Source organism: Zosterops lateralis (assembly GCF_965231275.1).
Source record: "Zosterops lateralis genome assembly, chromosome: 3".
Classification (NCBI taxonomy): Eukaryota; Metazoa; Chordata; class Aves; order Passeriformes; family Zosteropidae; genus Zosterops; species Zosterops lateralis.
Genome location: NC_139764.1, coordinates 43578961 through 43601976, shown reverse-complemented (window position 1 = coordinate 43601976; position 23016 = coordinate 43578961). Strand labels below are relative to the sequence as shown.

Below are 23016 nucleotides of genomic sequence, written 5' to 3'. Positions count from 1 at the left end.
TGTGTTTCCTACCTGATCCCTAACGGCATCCCTCTAGATGGATTTGTCCAGCTAGTGTGGAGTAGGCTTTGCTGTCTTGGACAGACACGTTAGCATTGCCTTGAGATGCAGCCTTGGTTGCTTCTTTCGTGTCTCTCCCTTCTGATCACACAAATACTACCCACAGCAGAACTGGAATAAAGGTTCAGTCAAGAGAAGGAAAAGGATAGCATTGACTGAGGCTGAGTTTAAAATCTTTTATTATTTAGCTTTGCCAAACAGATAATGGAATCTGAAGTTGATTTGCTAAAATGTTTTGAAGTGGATGCCACCCCTGCCCGAGACAAAGAGGACCTCAGTGGTAGCAGGGACCTTAGGCTATGGCAGCAGTTCAAAAGAACACTTTTAATTTTGTATGCAACAATGTAAACTTCAAAAATAGTAAACTATAACCTTTTTTCCCCCCCTTTTTACATAGCATGTGATCTATCACAGATAGAAATTTAATGGCGAACCAAAATCGCGTAAGTAAACATCCTGGTGCTTACAAGTTTCATAAAAAGTGTTACATTTGATGTAAATATCTTACATTTTTAACTCTTAACACTCACAATTATGGAGTAAAAGCAATTGGCGATTCACCCCCTTAGTCCATGCTCTCAGACTGTACATCAGCAACCACGCTCTTGCCAGCCCCTTTGATCATTTTCAGTTGGATTGTCCCACACATGGCCAAGATTTCCCCTTCCTCACATTGGCATTAATCAAGCGCAGCTCCACACAGGGGTAAAACCTGTGAAGTGAGAAGAGAACCAGGTCTCCTGCGCTTGAACTTGCAATCCCCTGGGCCCCACGCTCCCACAGAAGCCACGGCGTGTATGGGAGCCACGTCCTGATGTCGGTGGGAATTTGGGGTCCTCTGGGGCCACAAACCTGAGCCCTGCCTTTGCAAGTGCCTCGCAGCAGGACCTGGTTCTGCGTGGATAAAGACAAGAGTTCTGTAGAAGGCACTGGATTTCTCTTGCATGATTTTAAACGTGGACTACAGTCATATGCAGAATAAGGAGATTTGGGCTCTAGACTGCTTTCTTTCTATGCTTTAGTGCAAGCATTTTTTGCGCTTGAATTTTCCCTGTTTGCAGCGCAACATACGCTCATCTACACAGAGTGATTTCTAAATCTTCCTTCCACTTTTCCACCCCATCTTCCCGTCCCCAAAAAGATTCCCTTTTTTTTTTGCTCCTTGAAAACTTTCAAAGTACAGCTCTGGTCAAAAATAAACATGTGATGTAGCATAGCATTTGTTTCTTTTAAATCACAGTGTGCAATGCATCATTCAGTACCTAATGTACAAAATGTCTGCCCTGCTTTTCATGAAAGTCATTCTTTAAAATAACCTATGCAAATATATTTTGACTATATATTACATTCATTTAAAAAGAGAAGAGAGGTTCTTGGTTTGCAGTTTTTTTCAGTGTACTACTTAAGTGAAAGATCAGATGTGAAAAAGTACAAGCAAACTGGACATGCCAAGACTCGATGCTTTAGATGGTGATCATATCAAAACTGTACAGGTATGTACACCGTGTTGGACAGGTGTGCTTCTTCCCAAGAAAAGACCTTTGCATCATCATATGTAACGTTAACCACAAAGTTTTGGTAAAAAGAGCATTTAATGAGCAAAGGATGACATGGAAGGGCGAGTTCTCCGGCTTTTATTAGGCAGTCCTGAAGCAATGTCTCCATTCCCTTCGGGAATTTCCTCCTTCTTCCGAACTTTGAGACGTGTGAGGAGCTTTATTACCCAGACATCCCATTCCTCTGGCAAGAGCAACAGGAGGAAGCCCAGGCCAATAATGATGATGGCGATTACTCGGACACTATTGAAGACAATTTCACTCGTGTAGTGATCAACAACTGTGTGTGACATTGAACGGGTGTTATTACATGGGAAAAGGCATTAGGACAGTATCTCCTTCCCTCCCCCTCACCTCCCCAGCTCTGAGGGCTGTGTGTGACAGGAGAACATGGCCATGGAGGCAATGATGGCAGGGGCTCTGTTTCCTGCTGGTAGAGCAGACAGCAGGGTGTGTCCACCAACAGCACAGGAACTCCTGCTGAGGTGCAGGGACTCAATGAAACGGGCATTTCCCTTCCCTGCACAGCACCTCCTGATTGCAAATCTTTCTTGTCACCCTGAATGTGCTGTGAAATAAGAAACCCTGCCCGGGCTGAGCCATCCACACACTCTGGAGGGATCACACCTTTTGGGAGCCAAACCTGCCGGAGCAGTGCCCAGCTCTGTGTGCATTTAGTCAGCATGAAGCTGGGAGCTGCCACCTGTACCGTGGCACCAGTTGAGCATTCTGGGGTTTAGGAGCTGCTTTAGGTTGGGGTTGTGTCTGCAGTCCCCTGGCCAGCCCTCTCAGACTCTGCAGTCTCTTGGCTTTCACTAAATTTCAGAAAAACTGTCAGAGAAATGTACCAGGCCATGCCCAAAATCAAATTGTCCAGTGTTCTTGATGAACACCTGCAGTGTTATTTACCAAGGCGGGCAGAGTTACTAGTACATATCTGATCTAAAATGTAAGCAATTTTATTTGTTTGAATTAAGTGTTAAGCCTGCCTTGAAGAAATAATTAAGAACTGATTTCTGCTTTATCCATGGGTTTTTATTCCAGCCCCGAGATGAATGCCTTCAAGTCTACTTTGTTTTTCAGTATGCAGGCTTCTTCAGACAGTCATTTAAAAAACAATTTTAGGGATTATGAATATTCATAAAATAATATACAATACATATTGAACACATGTAGAATAATTTTTTAATCACTATTATCTCTGTAAGTTTTGAGAGAAGGTGCAAAACATATTTAATAAATCTATTTTCTTTTATCCCTGCTGTGTATTTGAAAGACCACAGATTTAATGTATTCATTAAGATGCAAAGGACAGAAAATCTTACCTGCATTCACTGGGACACTCAGTACAATTCCAAGAGAAATCAAGGTGGGGTAGGTAATAGCAATCCCAAAATTTAGTAGAATATTGAATGCTGATGAAGGAAAGAAAAATGTCTTTTAGTACAGTGAAATTAGGCAGAAGGAATGTCACTTGAAATACTTATGCTTTATTACTCTATTTGTTGTTCAAATAAAGGGTACATCCACTTCTGTTGTTTTTCCTGAAAATACCAGAGGACAAAGCTCTGTCTGCTGCATGTCCACCTGCCTGAGACATTGCTGTTTCTGGGGAACTCTGTATCCCTCTGGAGTCCAATGGCAAGATCAGGGTGGGCATTGGGTACAGCCTGTCTCTCAGTGTCATGTGCAGTTATTCCCACTCTTTAGACTGATCCAGTGATCCTCTTGGCCCTGCTGAAAGACATAATACTCTTCATCTGGGAGATTTCAGCTGAACAGGAGCTTCTGTCTGGGTGGTTTTTTGTAGAAAAGCTGCCTCCAGTTGCAGTTGGAAGATGCTATAAACCTAGCCCTCTTCCAGGCAGGAACTTGCTAAATATAATTTCATACCATGAAATTATGGTATCATTACTACAGAATGATTATAATATCACTCCATTGTAATACCATATACAGTTTGTGGGGTGTTTCATGACAAATTAATAATTGCTTTGGATCAAATTCACCCTTGTTTTAAGATGATCAGCTTTAGCAGAGTCAGGAGAGCCTTGCTAATACTGAGCTTGTTGGGAGCTGCGGCTTTGACTGTCTCCCAGTAGTACCCAAGTACTGCACATGCCTGGAATTGCTTGCCAAGTTCTGCACCACTTTTTTACAGACACCTTCCAGTGAGTCCACTGATAAGTAACCTGGAAGTACTTCTGGAGTTGTGATTGTTCAGGGTAAAAGGAGCCGGGACTCAAGACAGGGGTAGAGAAGAGCTCTTTCCAGTAGAAATAAATGTTTTAGGAGAGGGGATTCCATCATCCAGTTTAGGGACCAACTGTGGCAGCAAGTCAACAGATCTAGTTTAACAATGAACAACATCATGTGTCTGGTAACCTTTAAAACTTACATTGGCATCCCTCCCTGCTGGGCTCCTTTGGTGGCATAGCAGTGGCAGCAGGAAAGAGGATTGCCACCTATCAAGATGTCCATCCCTGTGAAACACTATATTTTCAGAGGTTTCCTCCTCTTTGACAGTAGCAATTAGCTATTACTGCAGGCAGCAGAGGCACTGGAGTCTGGCCTTGGCTGGGCTGGCCTAACCTCCTTGCTGTGGGGATGCTGATGAGCCCCAGGTAATGCCCTCCCAGCAGGGCTGCTTCCATCACAGCCTGGGCAAGTGTTACCTGTCTCTGTCACACAGAGTTCATGAGCAGGAGTTAGGACAAACTTTACAGTTTAGTCCCACAGCACCTTCTAGAGAGAGCCACAGTATTTTGGTGTGGTAATAACAGCAGAAGCAAGGTCTTCACTGCCCTAGGAATGGCCCCTCCCATAAGATCTCAAACTAATAATCATGTTGAGAAAAAGGGAAAGAAGCTCCAGTATGGGAGAGGCTTGCAGTTTCCACCAGGGGCCAGTTTCTAGCACCCTCCTCCACCCTGAGCAGTGTGAGAGCCCCCTCCCATCTACTCACTCAATAAGAGAATTGAAAATCCGCAGAGGTTGCCCCAAGGAATGATGTCAAAAGAGCTCCAGTACTCCACTTTGGTAAAATAAAGGATGACAGGAATACAGGTAACAAAGAGGACGTTGAAGACAGCTAACACAGACAGGAATAAGGCAGCTTCTCCAAATTTAGCACTGCCCAAAAGAAGTTTGAATAAAACCTGAAAGAGGAAAATACATGGGTTTAACTCTCTTGCACCACATCCCTGGAAGGCTGGTGTTCTGTTCTGGCACCAGTGCAGTGATTCTTGCTGGACACTTGGGACAGCTGCTCGTGAAACTGTGGTGAGCAGCTTGTGTGGCCCAGCTTTCACTCTCCTGGCACACCCTGGAACACAGGCGGGGGCAGCTACCAACTGAGTCCAGGCAGAAAGGGGATTCAGCACCTTTGCCTGTGCATGTCCTGAAAGGGGAGGTCACTAACCCTAACTTAGACTCTTCAACCCTAGCTTAGACCCTTCCATCTTTTTTCTGCACCTCCAGAAAACCTGACATTAAGGAGACTGTGGAGCAGGGCAGGGGGAGGAGATGAAGCAATCTAGATGAAGAATCTCCCTCCATAAGTCATCATTGGTCCAGGCCTTTGGCTGCCACCTGAGTGGTGCTGTGGTGGTGGGCAAGCACAGTCCATGCTGACTGGCTGTCCTTCCACCTCCTCCCTGGGAACTCATCTCCAGGAGGCAGATAACAAAGCAGCAGCACCACAGCCCAGAGCACAGATGCTGCCTGGGCAATGAGGCTGCAGGGAGGGATTTAAAAGCTTTGGTTTGTTAGTGGGAGAAGGAAAAAAAAGACAGTAGAAATGAAGGATGTAAGCAGCCCATCTGGCTGGGGACTGCCTGTGGACAGGCCTGGAGTCTGCATTAGTTTTCACCACACAGCTGCAGAGATTCTGTTGGATACCATGGTCTGGGAACAGTTTTCCTCTGCTGCTGGCTGCAGACCAGGGCAGCCAACAGACTCTGACTTAGTGGTTTGTGCTGCAGTGGCAGTCCCCCTCACCAGTGTCAGTTCTCTCCTTTGCCTACACAGAGCAGGCAAGTCTGCAGGGCTGCTGTGCTAGCAGGGCTCTGCCCACTCCCACCATCCCACAGCCATCACTGGCCTGTGATGTGAGCTGTGTTGCTGCTCTGCAATATGAAGCAAAATGTCCTAAAAGCCACTTACTCCTCATTTGCCACCTGAGGACAGTGTGTTGTGTTGCCCCCAGCAGGGCCACCTCAACCTGTCCTCCTACCCCAGATACGCAGTGGCTCTGCTGCACATGGTGAGATCTGCCTGCCTGCAGATGTGCCTGCCTCTTGGCACACACTACTCATGGAAGCTGAGCCAGACGGTGGAAAGCAAGAGCAGAGTGGCAGCAGCAGTGGCAGCAGCATGTGTTGCACAACAAGCTGCAGAGCTTCATCTGTCCTGGCATGCAGAGCACACTGCAGAGTTAAACACTGTTAGCACTGCCACCACCACCCTCCTGTGCACGGGCTCTGGTGGAGCAGCCCTGAGACTCCCATTCCCAGAAAGAGCAGCAGTGTCATGGGAAACAGAACACAGCAGGGCTCTAGCCTTTTATATTCTCTGTTTTGGTGGGCCATATCTCTGGTCCTGCAAGGAAATGCTCTGTTAGAAGAATGAGTTATATGAAACTTCATGACCTTCCTAATGTAAGATACTGTCTGATCTGAAAAAGTGAACAGAAAGCATCGCAGCACTGTGCTGAGGGGCACAGGCAGATGCTTCTCAGTTTGGCAAGTTTGCCTGGACTGCTGGTGTTAGACTGCTGGCCAATTCCTCTTGGAATTGGGCAATTCATCACACCAGATGAAGCTGTCTACACCTTCTCCTAATCTATGCATCTGAGCCAGGACGGGCAAACCACACTCTACAACTGCTTATTCCTCACTGCAGACTGTGACTCTGAGCACTGTGAGCAGCACAGAGGCAAATGCCCAGAAGTGTTTCAGGCTGAGTGAAATGGCTCTGCTCAGCAGAGAAGGCTGAATCTTACACATACTGCAGCTTATCCAGCTGCTCAGGATGAGGTCTTGATTCATAGGCGTGTGCTTTGCATTTTAAGGATGTGACTGCTTCCATGATAAGCAATGCTTTAAGCCCAACACAGGCGACATATGTTACTGGAGGAAGTCTGGCAAGGGGAGGTAACAGTCACTTGAAGAAGCTAAATCTCTGCAGAGTGCTTCCAGAATGGGTGCTTAAATCCAGAATCTATGGAAAAGCAGCGTCATTTTTCATGAAGGTGGGACATCTGCAAAATCCTCTCCCTGGTGGTGGAGCATTGGAAAAGACAATTCCAATGAAATAAGAGTTTTTATCCTAAGTGAGAGCAGGTATCAAAGCAGTGCTGCAGTGCTGCAGAGCCAGTGTGTTTATGGCAGAGCTCTCGAAGAAGGGCACATGGCACTGACCTGCACAGAGGTTGGCAAGTAAGACAGGAACAGCCCAAGTGAGAGACAAGGGTGACAGGCATCTTTCTGGGGGGAAAGAGCCAGGTGTGCTTACCTTGTAGAGAGCAGACATTGAGGCAGAGCCCACCACCAGGGCTATCCCAATAACAGAGTGGCTGTGAAACCCATCGGCATACGTCATCATAACTATCCCTGCAATAGCAAATATAGCAGCCACGATCTGGTTGGAGACAAAGAAAGAAAGAAAGCAAGAAAGTGTTACTAGACAACCCCCACGATGGAGAAGCAGGCAGGCAGATCTACATGCCAGTGCAGTACTTCTGCATCATCTGCTTATGTAGAAAATAGTAGCAAGCCTGGGCCAATACCCAGTGAGCAGATGCTGCCTGCCTTCGTGGTTTCCCTGGCTGCAGGGAAGCTGCAGGCAGAGCTGCAAAGGAGTGGCTGCTTCAGGCATGTGTGACAGGCCAGACTGCAGGGCTCAGTGCCTCCAACTGAGCTGAAGTGGGAATTTCATCTCTGTCACTGAGTTTCCCCAGCAGTGGGTCCCTGCAGCCTGTGCATGACAATAATACACAAGTAATAATTCCCTGGAGCTTGCAGAAAAGGCTTCGAGTCCTGTTGAAGTTTCGGAGGAAAAAGGTTATAGAAATAAACAGGGGAATAAAATTCATAGAACTACCTTCCAGTCTAGACGAGTCATTTCAGAGAGTAGGAGGAGGTTATTTTTCAGCCAGCTATGCACACTGCAATACTTGAGGGGTGTCTCCCAAACAGAAGGAGCATTCACAAAGGCAGGGGATGTGCTGCCCCGATTTACTAGGGTCAGCAAGAAACCCCCGGCTTCTCTAGGATTGTCCTGCCAGATACCTTCAGCCTCTCAGGGTGTTAATTCTGGCGTGAATAGGGCTTTCTGTATGCTCATGCTTCCTAGCTCTGCAGGGCTGTGCACACCCTGCTTACAGGCCTTTTGGATGCACAGTCATGGTGATGCCTCCAAGACAACTTATTTTGATCCACAGATGGGTAAGTGCCAGCCAACTGTCCTCTCTCCCAGGACCAGACTGGGGTTCTAAGCCCCATCTACAGGCTGCAGCTGCCTACACATCCATGAGCATATCCTCATCTTTCCTGCTTCCTACCAGAGATACCAGGGCTGCTGTGAAGATGCAGGGGGAAAGTCTGTGTGTCAAGCTCTGCTGCTGCCTGATCAGAAAGATGTGGTGAGGTAGTCTCTTTACCAGCTGCAGATCCCAACCCCAGAAGCATCAGTAGCCTCTCCCCTGGGCTGAGCTGGGGCTGGTGCTAGGGGACACCCACAAACCAGACATCCATCCAGCAGATCCTTCCTGCATACTGACATCAACACCTTCAATATCACCTAACACAAAAATGGCCTGTTTTTTCAAACAAAACCTTATCAATTTCTCCACAGGTGTTGCTGTATAATAGCAGGGTGGCATAAGGCAGAATGCTGATTTATGACTTGAGCAGAGTGGAGCCCAATACAAACTGCAAAGGCTGGGTACACATGCTGCAGATTTGAAGAGGATCAGACACAGCATCTTGGCTTGCAGCCCTGTTGGCATCTGGTCTCTCCAGGCACAGCTGTGGGATATAATTTCTAAAGTGAAGTTTTGTGGTGGTGTAACTGGGCCCTGTGGTCCAGGACAGGCTTCTTTTTAAGACGAGGAGAGAACCTCTCTACAGCAGTGTGAGGCAGTTCTCTCACCAGTGTGCTGATGCTTGTCAAATAAAAATTCAGACACTCTGTGTGGCTTCAGAGGCACAAGAAAAAAGGTCATTGAATGAGACTAGCATGAGGCAGGTGCAGAACAAGGAAAATGAGATTTGCCTTCACCCGCCACATAATCAAGTGAAGGAAAGTTTTGCTCTTGCACCCTGTGGATGTGTAAAATTTACAAGGATAAACTCAGGGAAGAAAAAAAATCCATCAACAACTATTATCTATAGAAACACTGCTTCCATCTCAGGAAGTCCTTGAGCCTCAAATTGTTGGAGGCTGGAAAGTCTCATAAGGAAATATCATTACAGGCTTTTCCTATATAGATTTTTCTAGGTGTCCACTACAGGCAGCTGCTGTAGGCAGGCTTCTGGGGCAGAGGCTCTGACTCACTATGGCTCTTTGGAAAGATGCAAGGTACCTGGCTCAGGCTTAGCTGAAAGATGACAACTTTATACCTTCCTTCAACATCACCTGTGCTAAGGATGGGTTGCCAAAGAGTGGAAGATGCAGCACTTCCTGTAGCATCTGCTCCAGGTGTGTCTGTCCTCCTGTGAGCTGTATGGGGCTTGTCTGGCCTTCACTGGAGGGCTGAGGAGAACCATAACCATGTTCCAGGCTGTGGCACCTCCAGGTGCATTGGCAGAGGAAGCCTGCCTCAAACTCTGCAGGCAGCTGTAATGTCTCTGCACTGGAAACCTGGGGGGTGCATGCATGAACTGCAGAATGTAAAGTCTCCAGCTTTGCTTTTAACATCAGGAGCTGATCAGCTTCAGAGCATCTTCCAAGACACCATGTCTCTACAGTTTGAGATTTGATAGGATATGTGCTTCCAAGTTCTATAGGCAGGTATACTTGTCTATGATGTTATGTACACAGGAGACACTTGCAGGTGATGGCTCTCTTGGATCCTGAACTGTTTTATTCAACGTAGCACGGAGGGAAACACCAAAGTCAAAGATCAAAGCAAATAAATGCAGTCTGCAAACAGTTCTGCTGGGGCAGAGGTCTTTGCTTATTCCATCAAGCATGTCACAAGTGTCAGATGAGTCTTGGCCTCACTTTGCAGCCTCCTGTTGACCTGCCAGGGGTGTCACATACACCTTCTCTGAAAGCCTTTCAGCCTTTCTATCAAGCACGTTGTTAGTGGTGGTGACAGGCTGCTCACACACCACAATGCCAACAGATGCACAGCACTGCAGGGTTTGCAGAGGCAGTGTTTCAGGCACTCACAGCTTCATTGTGTGTGTGTCTTTGACACCTCCCAGCCCAGTCAGTCATTCTCTGGGTACAGTGAAGGGCAAGGGGGAAAAGCTCAACTTCATTACAGGAGATGAGGACACTTAGAAGTTCCTGAACAGCAAGGATGGGAACTTGTAGCTTGCCTTTACATTTAAATTCCAGACAAATTGTGATTTATGTGGTTCTAGAGCTAGTAGTTGCATTTCTGAAGGCCAAATAAGATACTTGTACTTGCTTTAACCCCACTGAGCTGCTGCCTTTCTCACCTTGCCTCTGTCAGTGGGCATGAACAGTGACACCCAAATGTGCAGCCAAAGCTTTGCTGTGGCACTATCCATCTGCTGCACTGGTGTGGGAATGGAGCAGGAGCATGAGAAGGCACTCTCCCCCTTGCAGCCTTGTCTGCCACATACCCTCTCAAAGGGCACTTTTAAGAGGGTCAGCAGCTCTGACACAACTTGGCCCCAAGGGACCACGTGCCTTGGGGCCAGGCTGTGTGGTGGCTGCAGCCCCATAGTCACTCCCAGGGAAGCCCTAGCAGCTGTCTTTCCTCCTAATAGCCAGTGCCAGGAAGAAGGCAGTGCATTGGGGTCATCCTGAGGTTATCCCCCAGCAGTCACACTCCTTCTTCCTGTTGCTTTTCACATGGGCTGTACAGAAAAGAGAGGAAAGAGGGAAGAAAATTATTCTCTCCAAAGACTCCATGCAGTGTCCCTCTTCAGACAGGAGTGCCCTGGCACTCCCACTATGCCACACAAAGCTGGGTGGTAGAACTGCTGTGCAGCCATGTGCCCTTCCAAACCCTAAGGAAAAGTGCCTCCTCACCCTCATATTGCCAGAGGTCAGGATGCCACAACTGCTTAAGAGCAAATAGCCCAGTCTGTCTGCAAACCCCTTCTCCCTCCACCCAGGTCCCTTGCTGGCCTGTCACCTGGGAAGGAGACAGCTGTGTTCCTTCTTGGATTCAGGATACAGCTTGTTCCTTCTTGGGAAGGCCCCTGCCACAATCTCACCAATGCCAGGTTCTACAGGGAGGGGCAGGAGTCTCACACAGCCACCACTGCCCTGGCCCCTATTCTGCCTCTCTGCTTCATTGCTGCTTTCCCCAAGTAGTGCAGATAGGAAACAAAAGACAGTTGGACATGGCCGGGACCACCACATGAGTCTGCTTGTCTGCTCCTTCCACTCCTTCTGCCCCTTTGAGAAGGGAGGCATACAGAACAGGATTCATCCCCCAGTGCATGTTCCCTGCCATGGCACAAGACAACCTGCCCAAGACGCTCCTGACCATCCTTGCTCTTCCATCATGGCCATGCACTTGGGAGAGCCCAAGAAGCACCTCTACTCCAGAATGTATATGCCCATGTGGGTATCCCTGCACACACAGGTTGGCATTTTTCCCTCCACACCACAGCTGTATCCCACAGTGAGAAATGGCACATTCACACTGAGGAGCAAGCTGCAGGTGCAGACTGCAGTGGTCACCCCTCCATACGCTATCTCTCCTGGTGTCCCATCAGTGCTACAGCTGGCAGTGCCACAAGAGAGATGAAGACACAAAAATCCCTTTTTTTATTATCATTTGTCAAAACGGCCAGCACATCCAGCTTTGGTAACAATGAGACTTCCCTAGCTCCAGGATCATTTCAGGATACCCTTGCTTCTGCACTCAAAAATCACAGTTAATTTGTTTTCAGGGTAGGGCTACTTGGGCAGAGGGGTGGGCAGACACCAGCTGGCCGCACTGAGCTTTTGGCAGGTACATTTTGCAACCATTCCCTGAGCAGCCTCTTGGCTGCCACCACTGAAAGGCTGGCCAAGCTCTCCTGCCAAATTCTCCTGCCAGAGAGGAATACTTCCTGAAAAGTTAACTCTCAGCTGCTCCATGCAACAACCTCTTCTTAGCACTACCAGCCTGGATAGGTGAGCAGGGAGCTCCTTAAGTAGTGGGCAGGAGACAGGAATAATTACAGTTATTGCTGTTGATCCTGATTATCAATTAATATTAATTGGTCAAGCAAGGAAGGAGGGACCCACTGGTGCCTTTTTCTTGCAGTTGCTCTTGGCCCTGGCAGCAACTCCTTGGCCCCGGGGTGGTGGGTTACCCACCCACCCACTCTGCTGCCAAAGGATGTGACGTGCTGAGGGCCCCTATAGTGGCAGCAGGGTCAGCAGGGAGCTGAGGGGTTTTCTGATAAACCCTCTGCACGTGGCTCTGTTGCTGCTGCTGCTGCAGAGGCATTCGCATGGGGTGCAGAACTAAAGGTGACAGCAAATATTTGGGGTGCCACCAGAAGCGCAGCCTAGAGCTGCTGGCCAAATGCAAGTCCCTGTGGACGCCAATCTTCCATCAGTGACACATGCAGATACACGTTTCGGCCACAGGTGGGCGAGGGCAGCCCAGCTCTCCTCTCCTGTCCGCAGCTGCTGCTACCTGACACGGATGCAAAAGAAAACTGTCCCACCCTGCAAGCCTGCTGTCACACGTAGAAAGGTGAGGGCCCTGTTAAATTCCCAGGATGGCACCAGAAATGCATTGTGTGTAGCCAGGCTTGCGAGAATGTGCAGTTAGAAACAACCAGGTCTGGTGGCAGCCTGGGAATAGTCACTTGGAAGGCATTGGCAAGGGCTGACACACATCCACAGCAGCACTGAGATAGCTCATATCCTTTGTGACACACTCTGGAGCAAGCTACCTCTTTCCTGAAGGAATTTGCACAAAGGCATTGGGCTGGGGGAGCCAGGGGCTCCAGGAGCTCACAGGCACCTGGGAAGGCTGCAGGGAAGGATGCATCCTTGCTCTGTAATATGCTGTCTGCATGGGTGCTTCTTGACACAGCCGGCAGGAGGCAAGGGGTAAAAGAAAGACACAAGGGTGAGGGGGAAGAGGGGAGACAGAGATAAGGAGTCACTTACCCTCACTCCCATGAACCTGTCCCTCAGAACGATCCATGAAAGCAAGAACACAAAAGCTTTGTTGCAGCAGAACAACACGGAGACATCCGTAGTGTTTATTTTCTTTATTGCATGTAAATAAAGGTAGTTTGTGAGTGTCCAAAGAACACCAAAGGGTGCTGCCTTGGTAAAAAACACCTTCAAAGTCAAGCCATTGTCTCCAAAAAATCGGCAGCACTCCCTAAAACAAGGAGAGAAAGGCAGTGTTATTACATAAGCCAGTCACAGTCTGCAGCAAATATATGGCTTTTTTTGCTCCTCTTCTTTTCCTTTGGGGAAAGAGAGGAATACACTTTAAAGAGGAGGAAAAAAACAAGTTCCAGCTTCTGCTGCAACAGCCAGCACCTGCACAGGGTACAAACAGGCAGGGGCTGCAAACATGGGAAAGGGCTGCAAAGAAAGAGCAAAGGGAGAGGTGACAACAGGAGGTGAAATCTCACTCTTTCCACCAGTCTCTTCACAGTGAACATCTTGAAGCAGTGTGAGGCCATCCTCCTCCCTTCATCCCTGTGGGCACCAGGATGCTGAGGGCCCAGGGTTGGCAGCAAAGCCCCTTAGCTCCCCTCTCCTGCTGAAGCCATGGGAAGCTGGTACCCATCTGATCTCCTATGTGGGGGTTGGAAGAAGCCTTGCAGGACCCTGGTCTGGGGTTTTTCCACCCAAGGGGTGGGACCTGGCTCAAATCTCTAGCAGCATCAGGACAGGAGCAGGAGGGGGTGGCAGGCAGCTGCCTACTCCCCCTGAGGTGAGAACATGGCATGGTAGCACCTGGGGACACGCTGGAGCAGCTGGAGCAGCAGTGGGGAGTCAGAAGCTCATGTGTGCAGTCCAGGGTGGGGGATGCTGTGAATTCCTGAGCAGGAGGCAGCCTGAGCAGGTTCAGCCCTGGCACAAAGAACAGAAGCACCAGCAGTTTGTTTGTGTCCCATATGTAGCAGTGGGCAACAGGACACAGGAGGTGATGGGGTGCAGCTTGGCCCTCCCTGCTGGCAGGGCTGGCGTGGGGCTGCAGGAATGGGGGGGACACCTGCCTGCAGCCTGTGCCTGCCTGGCAGCAGAGCTGGAAGCTGCCAGCTGTGTGGAAATTCAGTAACACAACGAAGGAATGAATCAGCCTGCGGGGCTGGGGCTGTGGCCAGCAGCCTGCAAGGTGTGTCTGAGGCAGCCAGCACGGTGCCCTGGTCTGCACTGCCATTGCTCACTTTCAAACCTGCAAACTCCTCTGAAGTACTTTATTCAGGTGTTTTGACAAAACTTGAGCAGAATTAAATTTCCTGCTGACAATGATGGACGAATAGGTTTTCACTGCTGCCATGAATTTCAAGCTGTTTGTTTCCTGAGACTGGGCATGTAAAGATCATTATTTGGACACTGATGAAAGCATTGTTTTGATCCACTTTCCCAGAAGACAGGGCCGTACCAGATGAATACCAAAAATGCCCCCATCCATTCTTTGAGCTTCATCAGATCTCCTCATCCACAAGTCTACATCAGCCTGCAGCCTCTCTGCTACAGCAGGTACAAGACTGCAAGGTAGAGGAAACACACATATTTTGTGTTTACTGGGTTTTGTTGCCTGCCAGTCCCTTGTACCAAATCATAGCTATGCAGAACTTACCCATCTCTGGATGTGATGACCCTGTACTTTGGCTGCTGTACATGGACACTTTCATTTGAGCTGCTGGTTCTGCATTGTGTCGCTCAGTGTCCCTTGTCCTCTGCAAAATTGCCTGCTGGCAGCAGCCTATTCCCTGCCAAACCTGTTAACTGCCTCTCTCAATTAGTAGAAGAACTGTCCATCTGCACTACAACCCACAGCCTGACTTCCTACCTGCTGGAGCCGTGCTAGGCTGTTCAGGGATGCTCATGACCCTGACAGATGCTGTTTGTGCTCAGCATGTGGCCCTGACCCAGTCTCCCCTTCCACAAACACCATACCCACTTCAGGTCTGGCCTTCAGTCCTGCACAGCACTGACTGTACCAGCCACTTGCCACAGGGGACACAGGGAGTGCAAAAGGAAGCAGAGACACACTGAAAAAGCCAGTCCCAAACTTCATTAGGGGCTTAAACCTGCTTCCTAAGACACCGTGGAGGGTTTCACTGCCAGGGTGTCATAGGCAGCCAGCCTCATGCTCTGAAAACAAAAAACACAGGCACAGTTTGAATTAACTGATGTGAAGAAAGATTAGTATGAGAGGAACATGAAGGCTGTACTCAAATGAAAGGACAAAAATGGAATTCATGTTGGGGATTCATCCTGGGGAAAAAACGTTCCTCCTGCCAAAAATCTGTTCCCCACATATAGAATTTGCTATCACTATTTCATATACAGTAGAAACATGTGCTTTTACTGTCTTGTGGGCCTGGTTCTTGTTTACTAAATACCACTGGATATCCTATGATATCACAGGAGCCCTGAAGCATCCAGTGTAGTGCTGTGCTGCCCCAAAGGACAGCCTTGGCCTGACATGGAGCATGACCCTGAGTTGCAGTGCCCACTTTGGGAGTCTCTCTCTGCCCTGTACAATAAAGCTTCCTTTCAGCTGCTCTGGCTGGCTTCACCAAGCGTGAATTACTTTTCCTAGGCTGGCTCCAGCTTTCAAAGGAGACCTCCTTATGGCAGAGATTTCCTTATCCAGCACAGAGCTGTAAGAAAGCTTCTCCCTGAGGACTCCCAGGGCTGTGGAGGGTGCTGCCAGCCATGCACCCACATCCACAGCGAGCCTTATTCCAAACAGAGGCACTCCTGTAGATGGGCTAGATGGTGGCCTTGGATTGGCATCCTTGGTGAAGTACAAGGAGCATCTGGGACAATGTGTGCCAGAATGACTATGTGCCATATAATAAACTTCTCACAATTAACTGTCTTCCCAGGTTTGCCACTGCTTACTGGGAAAACTGATTTTTCCTTGGTGCCATAGCACAGCTTGTGAAGCCATACCAGGAAGCATTTGATGAAGAGAGTTTTCGGTGAGTAATGGTAGATAAATAGTTATGGGAAGCAAGGCAGGACTTGGTGTTACCTAAGCTGTAAGCTCAAAACAGACAGGGATGACTACAGAAAAAACAACCTTCAGCTTAAATATTTTGATAGAACATTTGAACACAGCTGTTCCGGCTGTCCACTAATTTGTGGGCCCAGCACAGACATGGGCACATTCTCTGTGTTAACCCCCACACTGCGTTAAAAGAGAAACTGTCATCTTAGACTGACCAAACCTATTCCTGGTCACGTTACCAGGAATCCTGCACCCGCTGCTCTCACCTGCCTCCTCAACCTGAAAGCTGTTTTGGTACTCTCTCGACAAACAGTTTTGCTTGCTGGGAACACCCTGCTTTGCCCATGGAACAGTTGGACTTTGGGTGTGGACAACAGCCAGAAAGGCTATAGGGGAAAGTTGATGCAAAGCTCATGTGTGCCCTGGCCCTGTGAATCCCCACGTCATGCTGAGCATGGCTCCTCTTTGGTAGAGAAGCTGCCCTGCAGAGCCCCTCTGCTGAGATGATCTTCCCCATAATCTCTGTAATCCTCTGTGTGAGGAGTAAATTCCTGCAAGTGCCAAGCTGTGTGCAGATAAGGTGGCAGCACACAGCAAGGAGCTGTGGCATTGCAGGGTGTAATGCTGTATTTTTGAGATAAACAATCTTCCTGCATTTTTTTTCTCAATTCTGCCATCATGAGATGGTGCTCCATTGTAATCACAGAAATTGGTTGAAAATATAAATGCAAGGCCTTAACAAAGGCAACAGCCAAGGTCTCTGTAAGACTGGAATGGAAATGTGAGGGGAAGGAGAGTGGAAGGGAAATGTCCTGGCTTTATTGCCACAGCAGCAATACAGAAAAGTTTGCTTCCACCCAGAAGTGCCATGTATCCATGTTCAGGCAGCCTGAAGACTGCTACGGTACTACAGGAACTGGGGTAAAAGATACTACAAAAAAGCCTTAGGCACAGTGATCTTTTGTTGGTGTTTTAACTCTAAATTGTTTGCTGGTTTCTTTAGCTTTCACTCTTTTATGTGTGTATCTTCATTAACCCAGCAAATGGCAAATTAGCTCTAATCCATCAGGCAAGTCTCCAGCACAATACTAGCAAAATAGCTGTGTCACAAGAACCTAGCTTCCCCAGTGAAGTAAATCAGAAGTCATCAGTGCCAAAATTCTATGCTAAGTAAGAGTTAATTATACTGAAAGCAGGTGTTGCAGTCAAAACTTGCAAATGAAATATGACAGTAAAGCTCCACTTTTCCCCCACTGAGTTCACAATTATATATTTAACACTATTGACCTTCCAGTGCCTATTTTGTCTTTAACCATTGCTAGGGAGTGGTGATGTTTCCCACTTCTCTGGAGGTCATGCAAATGAATTTATAAAATCTTGCCAACACTGGAATGAATTTTTTTCCCCTATTTTGAAAAAAGAAAATCCCACCTATGAAGAGGAAAGGTAGACCAGAAAGAACCAGAAAAAGTACACACAGTGTGGCCCCAGGCCAGGGGTTTGGTCTCTTGATACTGTCTCTGCAGAACAAACCTATGCCAAAAAGGTTTGTAAGCCATTGAAACTGCCATTACATCTTTGGGAAATTTGCAGTAAAGTAGAAAATTTCTGGGAGTAAGTAATACACATCCTAAGGGAATACTTTGCACAAGCCAGCTATTTCTCCTTTCCAGACTGTTAACTTTTGCTAGAATTTTTTCATTGTCTGAGTGCTCATACTGGAGCCTATTCCTTCAAACCAGATTTGGATCTGCTGTTGCTCTTAGAGGGTAATATTATTTCTTTGTAGACTGTGCTTCTTACTTTGACCTTGCAAGGTCTGTACCTGCAAATTGAATTTGGGTAAATTGCTTCTGATTTTCAGCAGAGTGAGCATCACCTCCCCGGAGCACAGCAAAGCCACCACTGTGCCAGTGAATCTGTCTTCTTGATTAGAGATTGGCAGGCAAAACGTGTTTTGCTAATCCCTGCACCAATTAGGCCTGCATGGATAAATAATCTGCAGATGTGCAACAGTCTTACATTTTCTGCTCAATGTACAAAAAAAAAGACATGGACAAAAATGTCATGCCATGTCTTCTGGGAGGACTTGCAAGCCAGTTGTAGTAAGCGAAAGCAAAGCAGATAGACAAGACACATTGACAGTAATAGGAGAGAAGGAAATGAGACTCAAGTTTAATTTCTTCCAGTGAAAAAAACCCACAAGGACATTTTTTGGAATTCATCCTGTTAGGACCACAGCATCTCTCATGCATTAAATTCACTAGTGGTGGTAAGTATGACTGATGTACAGATAAAAAAATGCAAGCTAACTCAATATATTCTTCAAGAATGGTCTCCAGGAAAGTAAAGACGTGTTTTGCAGAAAAAAGGATCATGCTTTCACTTTGCTTCCTTCCCCTTTGAGCCACCACTGACCCAAAGGGTAGCCATGACAAGATCAGCCTCTCAGGTGGGTGGATTTCAAAGCAGTGCAAGAAAAGGGTGAGCTCGTGAAACCCATTTTAGAGATGTGCAAGCTGGGGCACAGAGGAGCAAAGTCTCTAGGTGCTTTAAAGTGGCAGGACAAGGGATGCCTGTTGATCACACCTTCAGAGAGATGGGGATTTGCTTTTCCTGCATGTTTACTTTATAGCCAGCTCCTGTTACTTATCAAGACAGTCCCTGAGTGCCTTTTTCCTGAGTCACCACAGGTTCACATGCCAGCAGAACAGTTGCACGGAGGCTCCTGTGGTGTGTCCCAGATCATAAAATGCTGTGAATAAACCCGCTAGCCTCAGCACTTTGCAGAGAGATGCCCAGGACTCCTGCCATGGCTTTTATTGCCCTGCTGGTCTGAGGCTCCTACAACAAAACCAGTATATCCCTGCCTGCAGCTTTCCTCAGGAAAACTGCTTCCAGGTGCTGGAGGGCACAAGCTTCTCCTCAGCTTCCATGGGGCAGAGGTCTGAAACTCGTCCTGGGTGTGCTGGTGTGCCTTGCCTGTCCTGTTGCCTGCTGTGCCTACTGAGGAACGCTGCAGCCCATGGGCAAGGACCTGTTGCTCTTCAGAGATGTCTGTACTTATCCAGTCCAGGCTGTCCATGCTGGGGACTGAACTAGGGCTGCAAACCCTGGCCCTTCAGCCTCTCATTATACCCTTCCTAACAGGAATGGCAGCACTGCAGTCCCGGAGGTAACCTCAGCCCCAATGACAACACCGGTTTCTGGAGATGGATGCAAAGGGTGGCTTATCTAAAATACTCTAATGAGTTTTTAATGTCCATTATCACATGCATATTTTTCTGTAAGCACATTATTAAATGCAAGAAATTACCACAGAAGCCAATCAACCACCCATCTGCCACTTTTAAATGTCTGTGCCTGTGACTGACTTGATTACTTGTTTCTACACTTAGTTTGGGGCTGGTGTTCTGCCTTTAAACTTTTATCTGTTCTGAGAGTTTCCAGTTCATTTGCAGAAAATACATTCTGATAGGCAATGGAATGAGAAAATTGTCTTCTCTTAAATTAAACAAAAAATAAATGAAATAAAAAATCCACAGACTGACCTTCTCTGAACTAGAGAGACAGAAGCAATTGGTTTTGCTCAGCACTACGCACGTGCCGTACTAGACGTCTGCACAATAAATGGTCCCAGGAAATGCTTAGCTATGGATTTACATAATACACCAGAATGGCTCCAAAAGAAGCAAATAATACAAATCTTACAAACCACCTGAATACACATTTTCAAGACAAGTCTTAGAACAGACTCAGAAACCTTAATGAGAGACTGTTTAAACTAACATTTAAATGAAAAAAGTTTAACAGAACAAGACTGAACCACATTTCAGAAAATGCAGCAAGTATTCCTGGCAAGAAGCAGCTTTTAATGTGACAAGATACCTTCAGCAGTCAGGCAGCTGAAATGATCATGAATTATCCAACATTTTCTGCCTTTACACCCCGGAGGTACCCAGAGCCTGAAGTACTTTATGGTCTTCTAGACAACCGGCATTATACAAATAAAATGTAAGACTGTTGCTATGTGCAAGCTCCAAACACCCACAGACCAGGCAGACATCACACTTCAACACAGAAATGAGCTTTTTAGTTACACTCAAAGATTGCTTTGTGGAGCACCTTTTTTCTGAGCCCACGAGAAAGGCTTGACTTGATCTGGTGTAGCACTCAGGATTTGCCTCAGATCTTTGTCATGGCCCACCGAGCAGTGGCCAGGAGGTACTCACATTGGACATTCTCCTCCACAGCAGCAGTGCCTGAAGCTGAAAGGGGCAGGAGGGTAATGAAAGCTTCAAAGGTTCCTGGGGGTTACTGGCATTCCCACAGTGCAAACAGAGGGACAGTTCCTGCTGGTGTTTGAGACCGGGCTGGAAGATGAGTTGGAGGGAACTGACCCATTTGCACAGTGGGGTGTGATGAAGGGTATGCCAAGACCCACCACCACGCCCAGATGGAGTACAGGCAAAGGACTGTCAGCTCCAACAGCACCAGGTACAGCCAGACATAGGCGACCAGGCAGGGTGTGAGGAGCAGTTAATGATCTGTATGGAAGCTAATGACAGTCCTTAGGGAGCTTTGGAGCTAGCTGAGAAAATGAGCAGCACCACATCATCAGACAGCATTTACTCAAGAGTTCAAAAAAGCCCAGGAATGAAATAACTGGGCTCTGTAATTCCTAACTGGGCTCTGTAATTCCCTTAAAACAGCCTTCTTGCCCAAAGCAAATGTCATATTGATTCTTTAAATCTGATTTGTGCAGTGACTATGGCTGGCTATAAAATTTGAAGATGACCATTGCTAGTTAAAGACTGCAGTGCTAGTTAAAGACTGCACATCTTTCTCCTCCTGGGTTCATCAAAGAGCAACAAGGACAGGGGAATTCCCAGTTCAAGGAGCATGCTGGCACAGCCAGGTGTGCAAGCAGTATTTTCATCCCGGGAAATTGGCTGCTGAGCAGGAGTCCTTAAGGCCTAAGCCCAGCAGGACTACTCCTTGTACCATGCACCTAATGACTGCTGCCATCCTCAAAAACAGAATGCTGACTGCTTGCAGCAACTTAGTACTGATGATTTCAGACCTTCCTGTGGATCTCTCACTGCACCAGTCTCATGGAAGTGGCCTGGGGCTGCTGGGTCTCCAGAGGGACTATTCCCCTAAAGGCTCTTGCTCCTCACTTTTTTCCTCTGCAGCTGCAATTAGAAAAACGCTTGGGGCTCTGCCTGCCTGAAGGGAAGGCCTCTCACCTCTGCAGGTGCAGCTTTTCCTGGACAGGAACCAGCACAGCATCACAGCTCCTCAGCATCACCAGCCTCCTCAGCCATCTGGGCCCAGCTGGGGGGACACACCCCAGCTCTGGGGAAGGGCATCCCAGCTGTCAGAAGATCTGCTTCAGGGCCCTTTCCCTTGCCCACTGCAGGTGGGTGTTGCACTAAGGAACGGGGTCTGTGTTTTGGGTGGCTTGGGAGATGCACTGGCACCAAAGTCACAACTAAACTGTGTCCTGCATGGCCCATGAATGGGTTTGCTAATGTTGGCCTTCAAAAGGTTAGTTAATCAAACTGTTTTTTGGAAGAAAACCTGAACCACAAACCCACATTATTTTTAATGTAACCCAAGTGGATTAGGCAATTCCCTGCAGGTCCCAGTGGTTTGGAGAGGCACTTTATGCAACGCTTCAGTACTTCATTTACTGAAAGATGAAAAGCATGGAAAGCTTTCCAGGGAAAGCACTTGGAAAGGAGGCTGAATTTGAGGTCCATAGTTTAAATGGTTTATCACAAATTTTCAGTGTGAGCTTGGACAAGCCCCCAGCCAGCCTGTCCCCCTTGGCAATGGGGTATGAGGGTACAGGACTGCTGTTATTTCCCAGGGCTGTGCTGAGGTAAATGCAGTCAAGCATTTGTGCAGCGTTCGGCGTGTGGTGAGGGACAGCATATACAAACTGAGGCAGAGAAAACCTAAACATTAGACTCTCAAGGCTTTGACTGCCGGAGTCAACATCATCACTGCTCTCCATCATCATCCAAAATTTCCATTGACGTCAGTGGATGTTCTGGGTGTGAAAGGCCTGCAGACTCTGAAACTGTGCAGCGATTGCTTGTGGATATCTTAAGCATGCCCTGATGTGATTTATATCCAGTTTGTCCTCTTCATCTGTGACCTGAACCACTTAGTACTTTTTGGAAGAGTCAGAATGAAACTTTTAGGGGAAAGTGGCCAGCTGGCCTCCTCTAAATTGGATTTTTGTAGTGGTTGGCATAGGCAGACCAAAAAAAGTATGCAATAATAAAATGCTTTTCTAGTAGTTTCTGTCTTGGCTTCTGTGCTCTGCTGATATAGAAGTACGGTGCTGATAGGAGGGGCAGCAGTGATGCTGTGTCTTGGGAGAAGGAACAAGACAAGAGGCAAAACAAGGAGGAGAGAAATATGTCAGTGATAAAATTTGCTATGCAAACACCCTGAGACAGCTGTTACTGAAACACATCTATATACCCTCACACACATATTTAATTTGCACCTTTATGCCTGTGGATTGTCAGAGAGACAGTGTGGAGATATGGCTCCAGCTGGGCAAATCTCCTTTTAGCCCTTGCTGCTGGCACTGCCAGCCTTGGGCCAAGGGCATAAACTAATCAGCCTCATAGCCTAAGTACTAATTGTTCAGTGCCATGACGGGGTACTGGGGATAGCTGGGAACAGGAAGGCACAATCAGTGCCTTTTGGTATCTCCTGCTGAGTCAGGATACACCAAAAGACACACCATTAACTTGGCAGCTAGTCTATGAAAAGGAAGAAAGTTATACAAAAAAGAAAGCTGGGAGTTTGCTGACATAACAGAGAAGCTGACATTTACTATGCACAAATTGCCCCTAGATGCATTAAATAAACGGGACATAGAAAGGAAATAATCTTTTCTAAATACTTGTATTTGTGGTCATTTTTAGAGTACCTCCTCTCAAGAACAGGTGAATCTTTTCTGTTTGAAGTTTGTTTGCCTTTTCAGTTGTACTGCTGATGTCCATTTAACACAAA

General features: G+C 47.4%; 1 protein-coding gene across 2 annotated transcripts in view; it reads right to left on the bottom strand.

The window, feature by feature from the left end:
- Window positions 1–1344: 1344 nt before the first annotated feature.
- The window catches only part of SLC35F3 (solute carrier family 35 member F3), a gene marked incomplete at its 5' end in the record, with an annotated part of 161206 nt that continues 139534 nt past the window's right edge, over window positions 1345–23016 (bottom strand). For both annotated transcript variants that reach the window (XM_083857809.1, XM_083857810.1), the window contains 5 exons: window positions 1345–1896; window positions 2942–3031; window positions 4582–4774; window positions 7131–7256; window positions 12939–13158. In XM_083857809.1, coding sequence (XP_083713935.1) covers window positions 1652–1896; window positions 2942–3031; window positions 4582–4774; window positions 7131–7256; window positions 12939–13158 — 874 coding nt within the window. In that variant the 3' untranslated portion in view covers window positions 1345–1651. The remainder of the gene's footprint in view (window positions 1897–2941; window positions 3032–4581; window positions 4775–7130; window positions 7257–12938; window positions 13159–23016) is intronic.